Consider the following 19,033-nt stretch of genomic DNA (forward strand, 5'->3'; position numbering starts at 1 on the left):
TAACCTACAATCTTTGTTCTTCTATTTCACAGGTAGGATGGACAATTTTGAAATTAAGTCTGACTTGAGGAGAATGACAGTAGCTTGCTAATTTTGAGCATGAGTTCATCCTTTCTCAATAAACCACCCACTATCTGTTATATCTGGCATACAATAAGGTTGAATTCTCAAATATTTTTTTAATTGCTCACTTTCATTTTTTAATGATCATCTCATCTACATTTAGTTGACTAGAATTATTTTAACTTAATCAGGTTTACTTTCTTATATTCATTCATTGAATAAATAGTGGAGTTCTAATGTTCATTATGAAATATCTAGTATGTGTCAAACACTGAATCTCCATTAGTTAGGCACTTTGCAATATGCAAAGATAAAGAAGATGTGATTCCTGAATATGTATTCTATTTAAAGGATTCAGATTTATGTATAAATTTTTCCCTTTTTTTGGACAGTTATGATCAAGCCAGAAGGGTTATGTACCTATGGAATCACAGACACAGAAGAATTTGTATAGCATCCTCAACTTAAAATTGATGCAAAAGAGAACCAAGAAATAATATTATTTTCCAAAATTATAAGGTTAGTAAAAGAGATAAGACTTGTATTAAGTAGTCTCTAAATTTATTAAGTGGCACAGGACAGTGTGCAAACGTGTAATCAGACAGCAACCATCTGTTTAGATACCAGAATGTAGAGAAATGGGATATCATTCCGAGCCACATATTATTCCCTTGTATCTCTTCAGTAGACTAATTTATTCTGTTTGTGACTCATTTTCTCAAGGGTAGATAAAACTTCAAACACATAACTCATGGGATTGTTTAAAGGAAGGTTAGAAAATTATAAATTTAAAGGGTTACAAACTATATTAAATGTAAGTTAGTATAATAACGCTCTAATATTTTTTCCTAGATTTCATATTTTTCATTACATAAAAGCACAGTGTCCAAATAGAAAATGGCCTTGTTTTATATAGTCTAATATTTCCATAAACCCAGTATGGAGTATTGCATTCATTTCTTGATACATTTTACAGCCTTCGATAAGCCAGAGTGAATGCAAAGGAATGCAACGTCTTTTGAATGCAACAAGGAAATTTTTTCATTTTTGAAATGTATAGCCTAGAAAAATCAATTTCTATCTGGAAGAAAAAGAGTAGCTCTCCTTCAGGATATGTTTGTGATATAAACATGGGAATATGTTTCCCTCCATCTGACTCTGGAGGTGGGAAATAAAGACAATTGAAGAATCTAGTAAATAAGTCAATTCAAGTGTAAAGGACAGTTTCCTAATAATCAGAATAATCAACCCCAATAGAGGAATGTATAGTATTGGTATCTTCTAGTGGAATATAAGCGACCACTTGTCAGTGTATAATAAGGATTCATGTGTAGGTGAGGGTTGGAGAGTTCAAGCTCTCTGACATCTTCCAGCACTTGTATTCTGGGAGATAGTAAGATTTTCTGCTAGATCTCTCAATCTTCAAGTTTTGGGTCAAAAATAGTAAATATATTTTTTTTGGACTTAAAGATTTTATTTATTTTGAGTTTTACATTTTTCCCCCTAATCTTGCTTCCTTTCCCTGAACCTCCACAGAAGGCAATTTGTCAATTTTACAAAAAATAATAAATCTTGTACTAAATTTAGCCATTTATTGAAATAATGCTGAAATTAGAAGACGATAGAGAAACTATGCACCTGACAGATTATTGTTTGCTTTAAAATAAAAAGAAAAAGGAGAATGTGAAAGGTAAGTAACTTCCCAGTCCCAGTCCCATGCAAGTACTAAGTAACAGAATCAGAATTCAACCCCATGTTTCTGACTACCTCTGACTGTTTACGTCAGGTTCAGAACTCCTAATCACAGGCACTATGGCCATTATCATATGTTAAAAACTACAATTGTGTTAATAGATTATAAGTGGGTTTTAGTGGGAGTAAAGTCCAAGGTTATTCATTTCTTTCCTTTTGGAGGAATAATTCTTGAATTATCTTAATGCACATGATTTTACTCATAAGATCTTCTTATATTATAATCATATATGAAACTATTTAGCTTTGGAAAAAAGCTTATGGCTCCTCTTTTCATTTAAAAATAATATTTCCATAACCCTTTAAAGAGGATTCAGTAAACTAATTTTCTACTTTATGGAAGGACATTAAAGTAACTATTTCAATGTTAGCATAACTCATTCAATGAAGTAGAGAATTTCGAGAATCTAAGAGAATGTTGGAGGATTCACTTATAGTTGCAACTCTCTTGTTATTCCCAGAGTTGGATAACTACAAAAGAAAACATGCCTAATGATACTGAGGTCACCATGTTTGTTCTAATTGGCTTCACGGACCGACTAGAGCTAAAGGTCATCCTCTTCTTGCTGTTCCTTGCAGTCTATCTCTTTACCCTAGTGGGAAATCTGGGCTTAGTTGTGTTGGTTGTGGTGGATTCCCGACTCCACACCCCCATGTACCATTTCCTGAGTGTCTTATCCTTCTTGGATGCCTGTTATTCCTCAGTGGTCACACCTAAGATGTTGGTCAATTTTCTAGCAGAGAATAAGACGATTTCCTTTCCTGGATGTGTTGCCCAGATGCTTCTCTTAGTTACTTTTGGGACCACTGAATGCTTCCTCTTGGCTTCTATGGCCTATGACCGCTTTGTTGCAATCTGTAATCCCCTGCTCTACACAGCTGTCATGTCTCCAAAAGTCTATGTGCCTCTCATCATTGGATCATATATAGGGGGCTTAACAAATGCCATTACACATACTGTGGCCACATTTAGTTTATCCTTTTGTGCATCCAATGCAATCAGACACATCTTCTGTGACATCCCTCCACTTTTGGCCATCTCCTGTTCTGATACTCATGTCAATGAATTGTTGCTTTTCATCTTTGTGAGTTTAGTTGAGATTCTCTCTATTATGATTGTCCTATTTTCCTATGGTTTCATCTTGGCTGCCATTCTAAGGATTCGCTCAGCTGAAGGGAGAAAGAAAGTCTTCTCTACCTGTGGTTCCCACATGACAGGGGTCGCCATCTACCATGGCACCATCCTCTTCATGTACCTGAGACCTTCTTCCAGCTACTCTCTGAGCCATGACATGGTAGTGTCTGTATTTTATACCATTGTGATTCCTATGTTGAATCCCATCATCTATAGTTTGAGGAACAAAGATGTGAAGGAGGCAATCAAAAAAGTTTTGGAGAAGACCTGGTTTACCCATAATATATCTTTTTCACATTAGAAGTAAAGACTATGAAAGAGTTATAGGGAAAGTGGAAGTTAACCTTCATCCAGGGATGGTCGATAGAATGTTCTACTTGGAGTTAGAAAATCAACGTTCATATTTACCCTCAAATTTCTTGGTCGATTGCTTTCACTTCTCACAGTTTCTTTATGTGTGAAAAGTGAATAATTATAACTGCTGTCTCAAAGTATTGTCATGAGTATCTAATATTTGCAGAATACTTAATAAACCTACAAACACATATAATAGTTAATTACTATCATGATTATCTACTATGAGCATTATTTTAGCTCATGTCCTCATTTACCTATTACCCTAAATATTAAGATAGCTTTCTAATTCAATGTCAGTCCTTCAATTTATCCTTTCTCCAATGTGTTTTCTATTAAATTTCAAAATAGTATTTAAAAAGACTTTTGGAGGGCATCTATGAAGTTCAGTGGATAGAACACTAGCCTTAGATTCAGGAGAACCTGAGTTCCAATCTAACTTAGACAGTTGATAATTGTATAGCTGAGTGTAATCCTGTTGTTGCCTGGCAAAAACCCCACAAAACAAAGAAGTCTTTTATCTTTATTCCCTAACTCAATAGTCTTCATTGATTTCTCTACTAATTCTATGACAAAATAGTCTAAAACCTTTTTTTAAAGTTATTTGCAAATTAGCTCAACTCTACCTGTTCAGACTTAGTTTATTTTTATTTTCCACTTTTCCTTACAATAATAGATATCAAAATATTTTCTTTTGATGTACATTTACACATATTGTGAAAATAAAAAAGGAAATAACATATGAAAATATTGAGCATTCCACCCCATCATGAAACTTTGTTTCCCCCGCCAGCCTATTTGTTGTTTCCTGAACTCAGCCTTCTATTTTCTACTTCAACTTCTTTCTCTTAGTTGTCATATGTGAAATGCACCCCATCCTAAACATAGCTTCTAAGAAGGGCTAGCTTCAATAAAACTGGTTCTTCCCTTTGAAACTCTCCAATTTGCAGCTAGTTTACCACTGAAATATCGATGCATAGAATTGCAAATGGAAAAGTTTCTTCTCTCAACATGATTTGTTGGAGAAAAAGACTTTTTATTGACCCATTTTTCTTTTTCTACCTGCAATCTAAACTTCTAGCAGATTTAAGATTACTGCTTATTGCTTCTTTTGTGCTATTTACTGATGAAAATGACATTGTCCTCAAGGAACTTTCAAGTTGATAACTTAGTAATCAAAACGTATAACTTATTTCCTTTAATGGTTATTTGACAAAAAATATACAAATGCACCTATAAATATGTACATATAATATGTCATTTATAATGTGTCTACATTATAATTATGTTTATATAATATATGATAAGAATCTATCTCTATTAACTATGACTTTTTATATAAGTATACATACATAAACATACATACATATGTATATATAAATATATATTTAGATATGTATATATACCATCTAAGCAAAACACAAGGTAAATTTTTCTTGTAAACAACTTAATAATATATTTTTAAAAATATGTTGGAATTTGCATCAGGAATAGCTACACTCAAATTTTCTCAGATGTTTACTCTCTATGGGAAAGTCATTAAGTGGCTCTTTTCACATCTATAAGATGGGGATAATATAGCATCTGACTCACTGGGTGGTTATGAAACCTGACTAAATTAAAATGAGCAAAGTAAGTTATATACAATAAATTTCAACATATTTTTTTCTGGTTTTTGTTCTTTTCTCCATCTTCTCTATTCTCCTCCTTCTCTTCATCATCTTCCTTCTCTTTCTTCAAAAGTATATGAATATCCACATTTTTAGACACTTTCCAAATGTGAATTCCATAGAGCCACTTGCAATGTCCAGCTAACACAAATGGAAACAATTAACCAATATAGTTTTATCACCAATCAAAAGACATGGGAGATTCTTGTTATATCATATCTTTATGCAGGAATGGGTTGAAATAATTCATATAGGAAGTCATTTTACATTCTGATTTTTTTTGTTTGCTTTGTTTTTAATGCAATGTAATATGTTTGGCTTGGATAGACCTTTGATGAATTCATATTGAAATTTGGATATTCTTTCTGTAGTAGAAGCCTACTTCATTTGCTGGGAAAGGAGCTTAAATCTAGGGAAAGGTAAAGTTTAACTACCCGGAGAAGTTCATCTCTAAATTGATGCTTTTGCTCTAGTCAGAAGGTCTCATCAGCCTGGTAGACATTTTAATCAATATTCATTCTATTCACATTCTGAATATACAAGGGGATGGTTCAGTTGCTCAGAATTTTTTTTCTTTTAAAGTACACAATTTAGGTTCACGGCTTAACCCAGTTTTTACATTACTTTAAACTTCTCCTCTCACGCAGTTCCAAGTTCCTTGCTTTTTTTGGTTCACTTTCTGGTATCCTGGTTTCTCAACGATTTATTATTGGACTAGAAGCAATATCTGACTTTGAATTTTGACTCCAAAGTCTCCATGGCTTGAGCTCTCATGACTGCGACTCATTTGCTTCACCCTACATATTTTTTTCTTTCTCTATTAAAACACATCCCTCAATACAATTTGTACCTTCAATGGACAGTCATTCAGTTTATTAGGCATGCAAAATTAATGGATGAAGTTAAAAATGAAAAAAAAAATAGAATGATCCATTCTACATGGAGATTCTGTTCCTCTTTCTCAAAGCTATTTTCCATATCCTCAGTTCATAAAGGTTGCAGGGGAAATAGATGTTTTTGTGTTTTTGTTATTGTGTCTTGTGTTTGTTTGTATCTGTGTGTGTGTGTGTGTGTGTGTGTGTGTGTGTTTCTGAATTCCAGTCCACAATCCATACAGTATCAAGGGAAAACATAGGAAATATGCATTGATTGTTCATATCTTCTTTTCCTACCTTTTCAAATAGTGAGAATTTCCAAAATTGACTGAGTTCTCATTCACATCAGATTTTGAATTCCATGTCCTATATTAGGAGATCTAGCAGTTTCTGAGTCCTTGATCTAATGACTGCTGATTCTGAATATATATATGAATTCAAAAAGACTGGAAATAGCATTATATTGTTCTAAACTGATTTGTCTTATCACTGAAGAAGCAACTATGAACAATGAATGTTGCCTTCTATCATCTTTAAATATTATTTGAGCTTATTTTTTCATGTGTCACCCCTATTAATATTTATCTTTCTTGATGGAAGGGATTATTTTTGTGTTTTAATTTTAATATCCACAAATCTAGGGTTAGTCAGGTTTAGCATAAACACTTAATAAATTTTTGTCTATTGATTGATTGCACCATCTATTTCCATAATTCCTCTGTACAGAAAATAATACGGATTGGCTAGGCTTTACATGTACCAGAGAAAGGTTGTGGGTTTGAAGAAAGACAATATGTTATTGTTCTTTGCTTTATCAGCAGCAACAAGATGATATAGTGAATGATGTAATTGTCACAATTACATTTACCATCCAGACAATTAACAGAAATTTCATTTAAGTATTGACAACCTCAGGTTTTTTATTTTTAAAATATGGGTAATAATAAAATTTCTTTTTTAAAGTTTCTGTGATGACCAAGTAAGACAAACTTTATAAAGCACTTTGTCAACCCGAAAATATTATATAAAAGACTAATTTTTATTATTCTTTATTTTATTTCATACCTAATAAACAGAAGAGTAGGAGCAATGACCTTCACTCAATTTCGAGAATGCTACCTGTATTAATTGTACACAAATATTCCTGAATACAATGATTGTTTCAGTATGATAATTTTAAAGACTCATTGAAGTTCCTTCTACTTAAGAGATATAAAGATGTCACCCATAACATAGTACAAGAACCCAGAAACACTTCTCTCAGAAGCGAGTCCCTGATATTTTCCATATTATTGCTCTAATCTTAGGTGATCTGATTTAACTCATGTAATTATTGTTACACGCAAAAATAAACAAAAATAATTAAGAAAGCCTATAGTTTCATACATAATGACTTGACTTTGTTGCAAAGCATCACTTCTTTCTTGATATTTTTTTCATAACCCTGTTCAAAATCAAATAGGGATTCTTTTATATTTTAGAAAATCTAGTACGATCATTAAATATCCTCTGAAGTCATCTTCCTCAGACACATCACATGATGATGATTGCCCTTCATTTTCGAAGATGACCTGGATGTCAGAGAGATGATGTCATGAAGAACAGCTGAATTCGATTTGAGTGAGGGTGTGCTGTGCAAAGCCACTGGTCTCACTTTTTTTTCCAGAGCCATCTGGGTTCAGATGCAAGATCTGAATGAGGATGACTGGAAATGGCCTTGGATGCAAGGAAATCAGGGTTAAGCAACTTGCCCAAGGCCATAAGGTAGTGAGTATCAAGTGTCTGAGGCTGGTTTTGAACTCAGATCCTCATGACTCCATCTAGCTGTCCTAGGATATGTCAGATAGTCGTGAAGAGAACCCTAGGTTCTCAAAGGCCATGCTTTAGAATTGTAAACTGATGGGTATTATTAAAGTTGAAAATTTTCAAGGAAGACCTTCTGGCAGATTATATTTGTTGTCTGAAGATCAACAAAAATTTGAAGAGGTTTGGCCAGGTTATATATTTTTTGCCCAAAGCAAGTCATTAAACAGCATATGAAATTGTTGGTGGGCTACAATCTTCACCAGTGAAGGGAATACCCATTTTGAGCATCCTTAATATATTGAATATGTTCAAAGTTATTAAACATTCTTTCCATGATTTAAACATGCTGGTGAACTTTGGGTAGTATGGCTTAATAAAGAGATCAAACATTCCAATTAAGAAATGCTAGAAGTTAGCACAGAGAAGAATTAGAGTTACGTAGTGATGTAAAGTAAATTTGAAGTCAGAACAGTAGCAACTTTCAACTACCAGCTAATAAATTCCTACATCATCCAGAATCAGAGATTATGATAAACTAAGTCTCAATGATAAATCTGAAAAGCAATGTATCAATGAGTAAGGCCCAATACTGAGCATTACTTTACTCCAATGAACTCTAAAAACAAAGAGATGTTAAAAAATACTAACTCACCGGGATTTTGATCAAAAGATATGATAGTTCCTAATATATTCTTTTCAGGTCAGGAAAAATTTATTGAAATATGTTCCATTTATAGGCAAGTGGTGGTCCAGTAGATAAAGTGATGAACCTAGAATCCAGAAGACCTGAGTTCTAGTACACTTTAAGGAATATGGCCTGGGCATGACATTTAAATTCTCTTGTTTTGTTTATTTACCTTTTTGGTGGTGATAGCCAAAAAATAAATATGAACCAAACAAAAAACAAAAAATATATCTCAAAGCATTGTTGTAAGTAGAAAATGAAATACTTGTAGGAAAAAAAATGAAAAGAATAAAAAACTCTTATTATGCTAATATAAAAAGCATATAGAAGCAGGTAGATGGCACAGTGGATAGAGTACCAGACCTGGAGTCAGGAGGACCTACATTCACCTAGCTGTGATCTTGGGCAAATCACTTAGCCACATTGTTTTCCAAAAACCAACAAAAAGAAAAATATTATACAGTGGGTAGTAGGATTTCCTTATTATTTATTTTACAGCATTTGAGAAAGGATACTGATGATCAAAACAAGTTTTGTGATGGGTTTTTAATTCATGGTATGAAGAGCAATAAATAGAATTTTTAGGTGATTGAGGTGAGGAAAAACAGTGAATTATAAATGTAGAGCTGGAAGAGTCCTTGGAGACTTTTGTTTTATAAATGAGGATGTGGTGACCAAGGTCACATAGGTATTAAATGAAGAGATGCAGTGTGAACTTAGGCTGCCTTGTAATTACAATTCCAGTGATCATTACAGTGTACCAGGCTGCCTCTCAGGAAAAAAATATATTTATTCAATTGATGTTGATCTTTTTGACTGATTTTTGATGGTTCTCACAAAAAGACTCATATTTACATTATTTTTTTAAAAAAATTATTTAATGAAATTGGGGTAAATGACACAGAATTAGGCAATTGTTTATTGTCTGAAGCCTGATTTGAACTCCTGATTTCAGGGCTGGTCCTATACCCATTGTGTCACCTAGCTACCACAAGCCCTCCCCCATATTCACATTTACACAAAGCCTCAGAGTTATCTCATCTATCATTCCCTTATTGACCCTTTTAAATCAGTTAAACTCTCTGGCCTCTTCGTCACTTTATTTCATGATCAGGTGATTATTTTGGACTAGATGTCACACTTTGATTTCTAAACTTTCTTCTGTATATAAGGTGAACGGATTGAGTACTCATTTTTTCATTTTTTTCTCAGACTCTGTCTTTCCCTCTTTTTCTTTCTCTTATGTGTGAAAATAAATTGCTCATTATATAAAAGAAAGTAGTATGTGTTCCTTCCTCAAAAATCAGCAAAGTGATAAAAGAGTTTCTAGAAATTTAACATTATGTTATGTGTAACCCCAACTAAAGATCTGCATAAGGAAGTCTCTTTATTTTCTTAATTTATTATCACTGAATCCCTGTGAAGCTTCCTCAGTAGATATGTAGATTGAAACATACCTGAGAAAGAAGTCTTACTAATTCTGTCATTCAAAGTTTACTTGATGATGTCAAATGAAAAGAACCCTCTAACTGAATAATCATAACTTTCTACTAAGGGGCAGTTCTTAATATGTTATGAGGCATGGTATAATTAATATAAAGATAGTCTCAGAAACATGATGTTGTGGGGTCAGTCTCCATCTCTATCCCATACTGATGTTGTGAGTGGGAAAGTTAGATAACCTCTCAGTGATTCAGGAAACTATTTGAGGGTTATAGTTACAGAGAAAGTGCAATCTAATTCTTAGGGTTTTTGTTTTTATGAAGGTTGATTTTATCCCTGAATCTGAATGATGTTTCTAGTGCTTTCCTATGGGGACAAAGGTTTTCTTTTAGAATGTGGCTTCTCCAATTCAGGAGTCACTTGTGTATCAATTACATTAATACTTAGATGGCATTATTGATCTTTTGATTAGATAAATCACATTATAGGTAATATATTCAGAGATAAACATGTTCAGGTATATTTAGCAAATATATTCATAATGGATATATTCAGAAGAAAAGAAAGATTAGAGATCACCTAATCTATTCCATTTCCTTATTTTAATATGGTGAAAATGAGATGTATAGGAGTTAAATTTCTTGTCCAGGGTCCCTCAAATTGAAAAGAGTCAAATGGGATATAAATTCCTTATCCCTGCCTCCAAATATAGTGCTCTTGCCATCTGTCACATCATATTATTTGTACCTTAAGGACTCTTCCTTGACTTTCCCACCCCAACCCCAGGAAATATCTTTTATACTTTTCTAGTGGCATTATAGTCTTGACTGATTAGAATATTTCTTAGTCAGCTTAAAAGTAATAGTTTCTTCCTTAATTGAATATTGTATATATATTCAATCCAGGCCCTGTGACAGTGAGCTAGTTATCATAATGGGAGTTAGTCTCTGACCAACCCCAGGACCATTTTTGGCAAAATGATTTAATTGCCTCTCCTCCTGACCATGATTAGCACCACTGATGTAGTTGCAGTTTGTTGTAAGCTTTGGCTGTGTAGTCTAGTATTCAAAGTTGAGCTTTTGATTCCAGTACTCCTTAGCATATGGTTTTTGGCAAATCCCTCATGACTCTGGGTCTCTGTTTCATCATCAGTAAAATAAACCTATTATAACTGAGTTGCCTATTTTGACAGGGCAGTGAGTAGGATCCTTAATTAATGTTGGGGTGAATGAGGGGAATGGATCAAGCTTTTATTAAGTCCATCCTTTGATCAAGAATACGCATTTTACACAAAGGTCATGTCATTCTCACGTTCCTGAGAATTAGGTATTTGACTGTACCTTTTTTCCACAGAGGAAACTGAGGCAGAGAGGATAGTGACATGCCCAGGATCACATAGCTAGTAAATAGCTGAGATTGGATCTGGACTTGTCTTCCTAACTCCAGACCAGGCATTCTATCCCCTGAGTCACTTAGCTTGTCCAATATGATTTGTAATTATACAGAGCCATAATACAGTGAATTATTATAAACTGTATTACTGAATCTCTAGATTCATTTCCCTTTAGGGACAATGAGATATTTCTCCCTTTCACCTTTCATTCATTTGCCCATTTTGCACAAATTTATTAAATACCTACTATGAGAAAGGTGCTATGGAATTTTCAATTTGAGTAAGATAGCGTATCCCTTTTCTGGGCACATTTTAACCATCATATATTTTTCTTCCACAAAATCAAAATAGCTAGAGTTAGAAGGAACACAAGAAACCAATCGCACCAGTGCTCTAATGATATATTTCATGAAATTATAATATTAAGGGGGGAAAGATTCTCTTGTTTAAAGTCTTATGGTTAATGAATGACAGGTCAAGAATTTTTTTTTTTTTTTTGTAAAAGAAACCACCCTGTGTCTTTATTAAAAGGATTAAGAGGTGGAGGATGGGAAGAGGGTGGAGGGGGCCAGAGGCCTGCTCAAGCAGCAACTTTTGGGCTTCGGCGGATAACTGTTCGGTACCCAAGAGGCCCAGAGAGAGAAGAAGGCAGCTCTGGGGTCCGGTGTGCAGCACTGTCCTGCCAACCCCAGCTACATCATCCGCCGGTGCTGGTCCTGTTCAGCACCTTCCACAGCCACCTCATTGATTTCCCCATCATCAGGAGACTCATTATAATCACTCATCTCATCCATGTCTTGCATGTCCTCATCATCTTCTGAGTCTTCCTCACTGACCTCATCATCGTCATCATCCTCTTCTTCCTCATCATCATAGTGCTCTGAAGGTTTCCCAATGGGCCCAGAGTTGTTGGCCGCTGGAGCCAGGCCCGATGCTGCTGTTCCTGTTGTTGAAGTTTGTTTTCATCCACAGGGTCGGTCCGGGTTAAACCACAAGGCCTCGGGGACGCGTGATTGTAGTGAGGGGAACAAGGTAGACATGGCTTCTCGCCTCCGGAAGCAGAAGCCGGTGGTGACCCGGAAGTACTTCTGTCTTCCTCAGGAAAGACTGCACCAGTAACTGACAAAGCCACGCCCCTAGCTGAAGCCTGTGCTCACCACCAGCGCCTTCCCGGGGGACGCTCATGCGCAAACCAGGTCAAGAATTTTAACCAGAAGTTTTGATTCTAAATCTACTGTTCTTTCCCCAGTTAAAAGGTTTTGAGTATTTTTTTCAGCTAATTTTTTTCTTTTTTTTATGTTTTTTCACGGCAAGTAGGGTTAACTGGCTTGCCTAAGGCCACTCAGCTAGGGTGTCTGAGGTTGGATTTGAACTCAGCTACTCCTGACTCCAGGCAGTTGCTCTATCCACTGCACCACCTAGCTGCCCCTTCAGTCAGTTTTTAAAGAAGGAATTTTCTTTTCATCCAAATTAGTCCCAGAGGTGAATTTTGTATATGACTCTTTAAACCTGGGCTCCACCATCATGAGTGATATCCTTTGGATTCTAATTATCAGTGTGCTTCTTAAATACGAATTCTCATAATAATAATCCATAACGGTTTCCCTGGAGCAGAGCATAACAGAATTTTCCCTTTCAGAGTCCAAAATCCTAAGCTGGTGAGTTCATTACAGTTATACTTGCTTCTTGAACTTCTCTTTGGTTTTCTGACCCTCTTGGAGAAGCATCCTCCCTGCAGCCCTGTTCCTGAGGAACCCCAGAATGTTAAGTTTCGCCCCTCTCACTTTGTATTTTGGTGGGGTCATTTCTCCCAATCACTCCCTGCTTTGCCTTTTTCCAGATCCTCTTTATATGTTATCTTCTTGGATCAGAATGTAAAATCATTAGGGGTGGGGGCTGTGCTGTTTGCTTAAATTTATGTCCTCCAGCACTGTGACTGGGACATTTAATAAAGGGGAACACCCAATAAAACAGACCACCTCTCTGCAGTTCTCCATTTTTGTCTCTGCATTGTAGTCTCTCTATAATTCTTCTGAACAAAAGTTAAGATCACTGTAGCTATTTTGACTACATTATACAATATATGTGCTGAATTTGTATTCCTTGAAAAACAGACAATGTTAAGAAAGATGCATGATGCTGATTTTACATTTCCTATGTTTCAAATATGAAATTTATTTTTTTCACATTTGCCAGTGTCTTAGTGAGGCAGCCTGTTTTCATATCAAAACTTGTTTCTTTGGAAATTCTTCCTTAGACTTAGGTAAAATCTGCCTTCCTGTAATTTCCGTTCTTTTGGTCTAAGCTGACTGAATTTTAAAAAAGTTGGTTTCAACTTTCATATGAAATCCTTTCAAATATATATTTGGAGAAAACTACAGTGTCATAGCCTCTATTGTCTTTCATTTTCCTCTCTTTGATTTTTCATGTTTTTCTCACTCCCCAATATACTTATTTTCTTTCAGAAGCTTAAATTCCTCTGACTCACCAAATTAGAGAATTACAGATGCCTGTCTCAGTTATCTTATCTACTAAGTGCTGGAATGTTAATAAGTTTCAAAATATTCCCCAAAGGAAACATTCAGATGTTTTCTAAAGGACTGCAATAACATCTAATTCACTTCTCAGAGAAGCAGCTTTGATTGTCTGGGAGTTTTCCATTATTTCAAACAATAAAAGACTTCCTAAAAGTTAGCATTATGGAGCTGTAAGATTTTACAATTGAAAAGAATCTTAAACCTGAAGTTCATCCATCATAATCTTGCCCTAGGACATAAAGTTTAACACATTTGCTACAAGTTACAAATACAGTTAGTGACAGAACCAAGGTCATCTCACTCTTCATAAGGAGCATTTTCTTGGCAATATCATCTTCATACATTAAATTGCTGCTGTTGGGTCATAGACAAAGCAAGTACAATTAATTTTGCAAATGTCACCCTTCAAACTTTTAATAAAAGTTACTAGCAGGGTGGCTAGGTGGCATAGTGGATAAAGCACTGGCCTTGGAGTCAGGAGTACCTGAGTTCAAATCTGGTCTCAGACACTTAATAATTGCCTAGCTGTGTGACCTTGGGCAAGCCACTTAACCCCATTTGCCTTGCAAAACCCTAAAAGAAAAAAAGTTACTAGGTCACACTTACACCTCCTATTCATCTCCTATGTCTGTCTTCCTTTCTTCCCATTAAATATTCTCAGTCCTGTCCACTCAGTTGGCAGGTTTTAATGAAAAATAAAAAAAAAGAGGAGAGAAAAGAAATTTGGAAGAAGAGATGATAGAAAAGAACAGATAGATTTATTAAATTTCAGAAATTATTTGGTGAAAAGATCAAAGGAATTGCGGTCCTGAATGTGTGAGTTGCTCAATACTGATCCTGATTTTAGTGTCTTATTCCGGGGATGTCATTTTAACCTCTGCCAACAATAATTTCTTCATCTGAAAAATGAAATCAGCAACAAAAACAATCCTGATGTTCACAATAGCTAGAATTTACATAGATTTGTGATCACTTTTAAGATTTGTAAAACACTTTCCATATATATTATTTCATTTGCCATCTCTAATTCAAAGTCACTTTTAAAGGGAGTACTTTTTTCATCTCACTAGAATCTTATGTTTTAAATTACACTTAATGATAATCAATATGATGACTCTGGTCTAATTGCTTTGAACATGAAATAAGTATTAGAGAATTTATCAATTGAGTCCTTGTTCCTAATTCTTTTGGTGGGGAAGATACATTACTAGATTAAATAAAAACCTTTGCTTTCCTAAAACTCATTCTACCACTGATTTCTGAATGATGATTAGAGAATGGAGATAAATATCATTCTTTTTAATTAGACCCATGTACATATTCATATTCTCTACCCTTTCATCTTCATTTCCGTTCAGGTACAGTCCATTCACAATTTGAAAATAAATAATGTCAGTTTTCTTCCTTATAAAAAAATCAAAGGAAGTGAGTGAAATTTTAGCCCCTTCTATATTTCTAAAATCTCACTGAATTTTGAAACCTAGTTGTGATCAATAAATATGCGTTCTTGGCAATATCGCCAAAGTCTTGCATTCATGCAGACTGGATGATAAGGAAGGGTTTATAAATTCTAAATTGTCTGTACTTTGAGAGCATTTCACAGGGGCCTTTCACTCAGAAATTTGAAGACAGAATTCAAATGTTGCTTCCTGAAACATTTCACAAGGAAGCTGCTCAGGAGGAAACAGAAGAAATATTTCTCATCTGAATCAGAGCTAACAAAGAAATGACCTTGAATTTCAGAGTTTACTTTTTCTCAAGTCAAATTACTTTTAATTTTCATCCTGGGATTACTGATTTTGAGACTGTTATCATTGGACTTGAAATAGTGATGCTTTTAATTTGACACAAGCTAGGATATCCTTAATTGACCATCAGTCTCTTTCCTTGTTTACAAACCAGTCAAACAGATATAGTGAAACTTCCATTGAACAGGCCTATTATAACTGAAACACCATGAAAATTGTAGAGTAATATGTAGATGAAAAGACAACATCTCAGAGTATACAAAGTGCTGTTCTTGGACTCGGGTATATATATGAGTTCAAGCCATTCCAACACATAGTCAATCCACCAATCAATAAAAATCAATACAAATCATGATTTATATGTGCAGGGGATTTTGCTAAATGCTGGGGTTGCAAATAAGACAAAAGACAGTTTCTACTTTCAAAAAACTTACAAATCTAGTGATAACAATAAACTATCATTGAAATGGAACATTAAGATTTCCAAAGCACTATGTAAATATTATCTTTTCTTATCCTCATTATATTATTCTCATTTTATCCTCATAATCACCATGGGAGGTCAATGATGTCATTATACACTTTTTCCACGAAAGAAAATTGAGGTAAACTTGAAAATAAGTCACTTTTTTAAATTATTCAGTCACAAAGTATTTGAGACTGGATTTATATTCGGGTCTTCTTGTCTCCAGTTTTAGCATTTTACTCACTGTCACTAGCAGTGGTCAAGGTCAATTCATTTCTCAGTGTTCTAGAATTCTTTAATCATATAGTAGTTATTAGTCACTGAGGAAGAGAACCTTCCAATTTCCCCAGCAATTTTTGTCAAATAGTGACTTCCTGAGCCAAAGCTCAATGCTTGTGCTTTTCAAACAATGGAATACTCTGGTCATGTACTAGCAATTATTCTGTAAGAAACTGTTATACTGATCTACCATTCTATTCATAATAATTATCTACTATTCTTATCATCATTATTTAATACTTATCTAATACTTAGAAATTGGAAATTATTCTATTATCTTCAAAACACTAATATGTGGAGCTATCTAAATTTCAGTGCCAGTAGTGGATAGTTTTCATTATTTCCATTTTGTAATACAGTTTGAGAGCTGATACTGTTCTATTACTTTCATTTCCTTTTTTAATTTATTCTCTTGATATTCTTAAGTTTTTTGTTCTTCATCTGAATTCTTAAATTTTTTTCTATCTCTGTTTTTGGCAACTTCATTCATCTGACACTAAATTAGTAAATGATTTTAGGTAAAAGTATCATTTTTATCATATTTAATTCACTCATTCATGAGCAATTAATATTTTTTCAATTATTTAGTTTTGTCTTATTCTTGTGAAGTGTTTTGCAATTTTATTCACAGAATCCCTAGTTTTGTCCTGGCAGGCAGATTCTCAAATATTATGTATTATCGGCTGTTGTTTTAAATGGGATTTCCTTCTCCCTCTTCATATTGAACTTTGCTGGTAATATATAGAAAAACTAATTTTTATGTGGATTTATTTTATATTGAAGAAAATTTTAATTGTCATATCATTTAATAAACAGTTCTACTCTTTAATTTATCCTAATCTGTGTTGTGTCAAATATTTTTTCTTTTTGTAACTCAAAATGAGTTCTCTCTCAGTCAGAACTAAAGGTCTAGTATTTAATTTTTCATTTGCTTGATAATCAGGACCCTTTTTTCTGTTTACATGGAAATAAAAAAAAACTGTTTAATCTGAGCTCCTCCCTTTAGGAGGACAATTATTCTGACTTTTTATCATGTGTAAAAATGATTTGCTTTGTGGACCTCTTAATTGCACAACTAACTAGAGGTGTCCCCATTTAGGAAGATTCTTATTTTCTAACCAATATTGCAAGATCATCCAAGATTTGGGAACACTTAAACAAATTAAATTTCCATAACTGTCAAAGATATGGGCATGATAAGATATACCTAAAGGCCAATCCATTTTTTCCCAGTAGCAGCCAATGGCTTTCCAAGTAACCCTGATCTCTTCCCCTTCTTTTCTTGCATCTCAATAGCAATATTTTTTTCTTTATCATCTTGGTCAATGACTTAAATGAGATCAGAATGAACCATTTTATTAATAACTATAAGGTTGTAGTTTAATAAATGAAAAAAACCCTAATGTTTGGTCCTAAAATACTGGAAAAGTGACTCTATTTGCCTCAGTTTCATTATCCTCCTCAGAATATCCTGTAAGTTTGCTATAGTGGCTAATTATTTCAAGCAGGTTTCTTTTTACTTCTTTTTGGTTTATAGAATATTCTACATATATCATCAGGTTGTTTTCTAATTCATTATTCTAATTCCTTTAATTTCATCTTATTTTTTAATTAATATAAAGGTATTCAATAATAGAGGTGAAAATGGGCATTCTTGCTTCATTTCTGATCTTACTGGAAATTCATAGAAACCTCTGAGTGAGAACTGATGAGGTCAATAAAAGAGATAGTGTAAAGAAAAGACCATCTTGGAGTAAGCCAAAGTTGGGGGGCATGACACCAATGAAGATATAGAAAGGAGACTGAATTAGCCACATGTGTATATATTTGTAGAGAGAAAATAGAAAGGGAGAGAAAGATAAAAGAGGAAAAAAAGAGATAGTAAAAAGAGAGAGGAGAGAAGGAGAGCAGAGAACTTCTAACATTCTTATTATAGGTAATGCTTGCTGATAGTTTAAATACATACTACTTATCATTTTGTGGAAAATTCCATTTGTTCCAATTCTTGTTTTAGTGTGTTGTTTTTTAATAAGAATGAGTGTCATATTTTGTCAAAACATTTTTGTCCATATCAATTAAGATAATCATATGATTTCTATATGTTTTGATATTAATATGAACAATTTTGCTAATAATTTTCCCAAATTTAAACTAGTCCTATATTACTGATATTAATTCTACCTGATAATAATAATATATGATCTTTTTGATATATTCCTACAATTTCATTAGGGAAGTGTTTAGTTTCCTTTTTCTTTTTTTCATGTTTCCTGATTTAGGCATATATTCATGATCTCACATAAATCAATATTTTGTCAACAAAGAGCTTTGGCAGGATTCAATCTTTTCCTATTTTATCAAATAGTTTATGCAGTATTGGAATTGTTCTTTAAACAATTATTGTAATTCACTTGTGAATTCTCCTGCTACTGGTATTTTTTTTATACAGAAACTCATTAATGACTTTTTCAATTTCTTTTTTTCTAAGATAGAGTTATATGAATATTCTACTTCCTCCTACATTAAGAAATATTTGTTAATTGATACCTTTCCTCTTTTTTCTGGCAAGTAGATCACTCTCATGTTGGAGCTCAAGGGCCTTCTCATTTTTCAACTGTTCAGAAATTTTGTCTAGTGGATTTAAAAATATGCTATATCTAATAACATCGGAAACATATGGGGGAGAATATTCTGGAGTCTTTATTTTTTTAGAAAGATTTTATTTATTTTGAATTTTACAATTTTCCCCCATTCTTGCTTCCCTCCCCCAAAACACCCCCACAGAAGGCATTCTGCTAGTCTTTACATTATTTTCATATTATACATT

At 33.8% G+C, this 19,033-nt stretch overlaps 1 protein-coding gene and 1 pseudogene across 1 annotated transcript; one reads left to right on the forward strand and one right to left on the reverse strand.

The window, feature by feature from the left end:
* The first annotated feature begins 2,300 nt into the window (after positions 1-2,300).
* LOC141519544 (olfactory receptor 5T9-like) lies at positions 2,301-3,251 on the forward strand. Its single transcript, XM_074231761.1, has one exon. The coding sequence runs from the start codon at positions 2,301-2,303 to the stop codon at positions 3,249-3,251; it is 951 nt and encodes a 316-aa protein (XP_074087862.1).
* Positions 3,252-11,611: 8,360 nt separating this feature from the next.
* Positions 11,612-12,361, reverse strand: LOC141516820 (anaphase-promoting complex subunit 15 pseudogene; annotated as a pseudogene).
* Between the last annotated feature and the right edge of the window lie 6,672 nt (positions 12,362-19,033).

The sequence above is a fragment of the Macrotis lagotis genome, chromosome 3, assembly GCF_037893015.1.
Source record: "Macrotis lagotis isolate mMagLag1 chromosome 3, bilby.v1.9.chrom.fasta, whole genome shotgun sequence".
Lineage (NCBI taxonomy): Eukaryota > Metazoa > Chordata > Mammalia > Peramelemorphia > Peramelidae > Macrotis > Macrotis lagotis.

Bases quoted from the DNA above. Each gene is read 5' to 3' on its own strand.
- LOC141519544 (XM_074231761.1), top strand. From the start codon at position 2,301: ATGCCTAATGATACTGAGGTCACCATGTTTGTTCTAATTGGCTTCACG.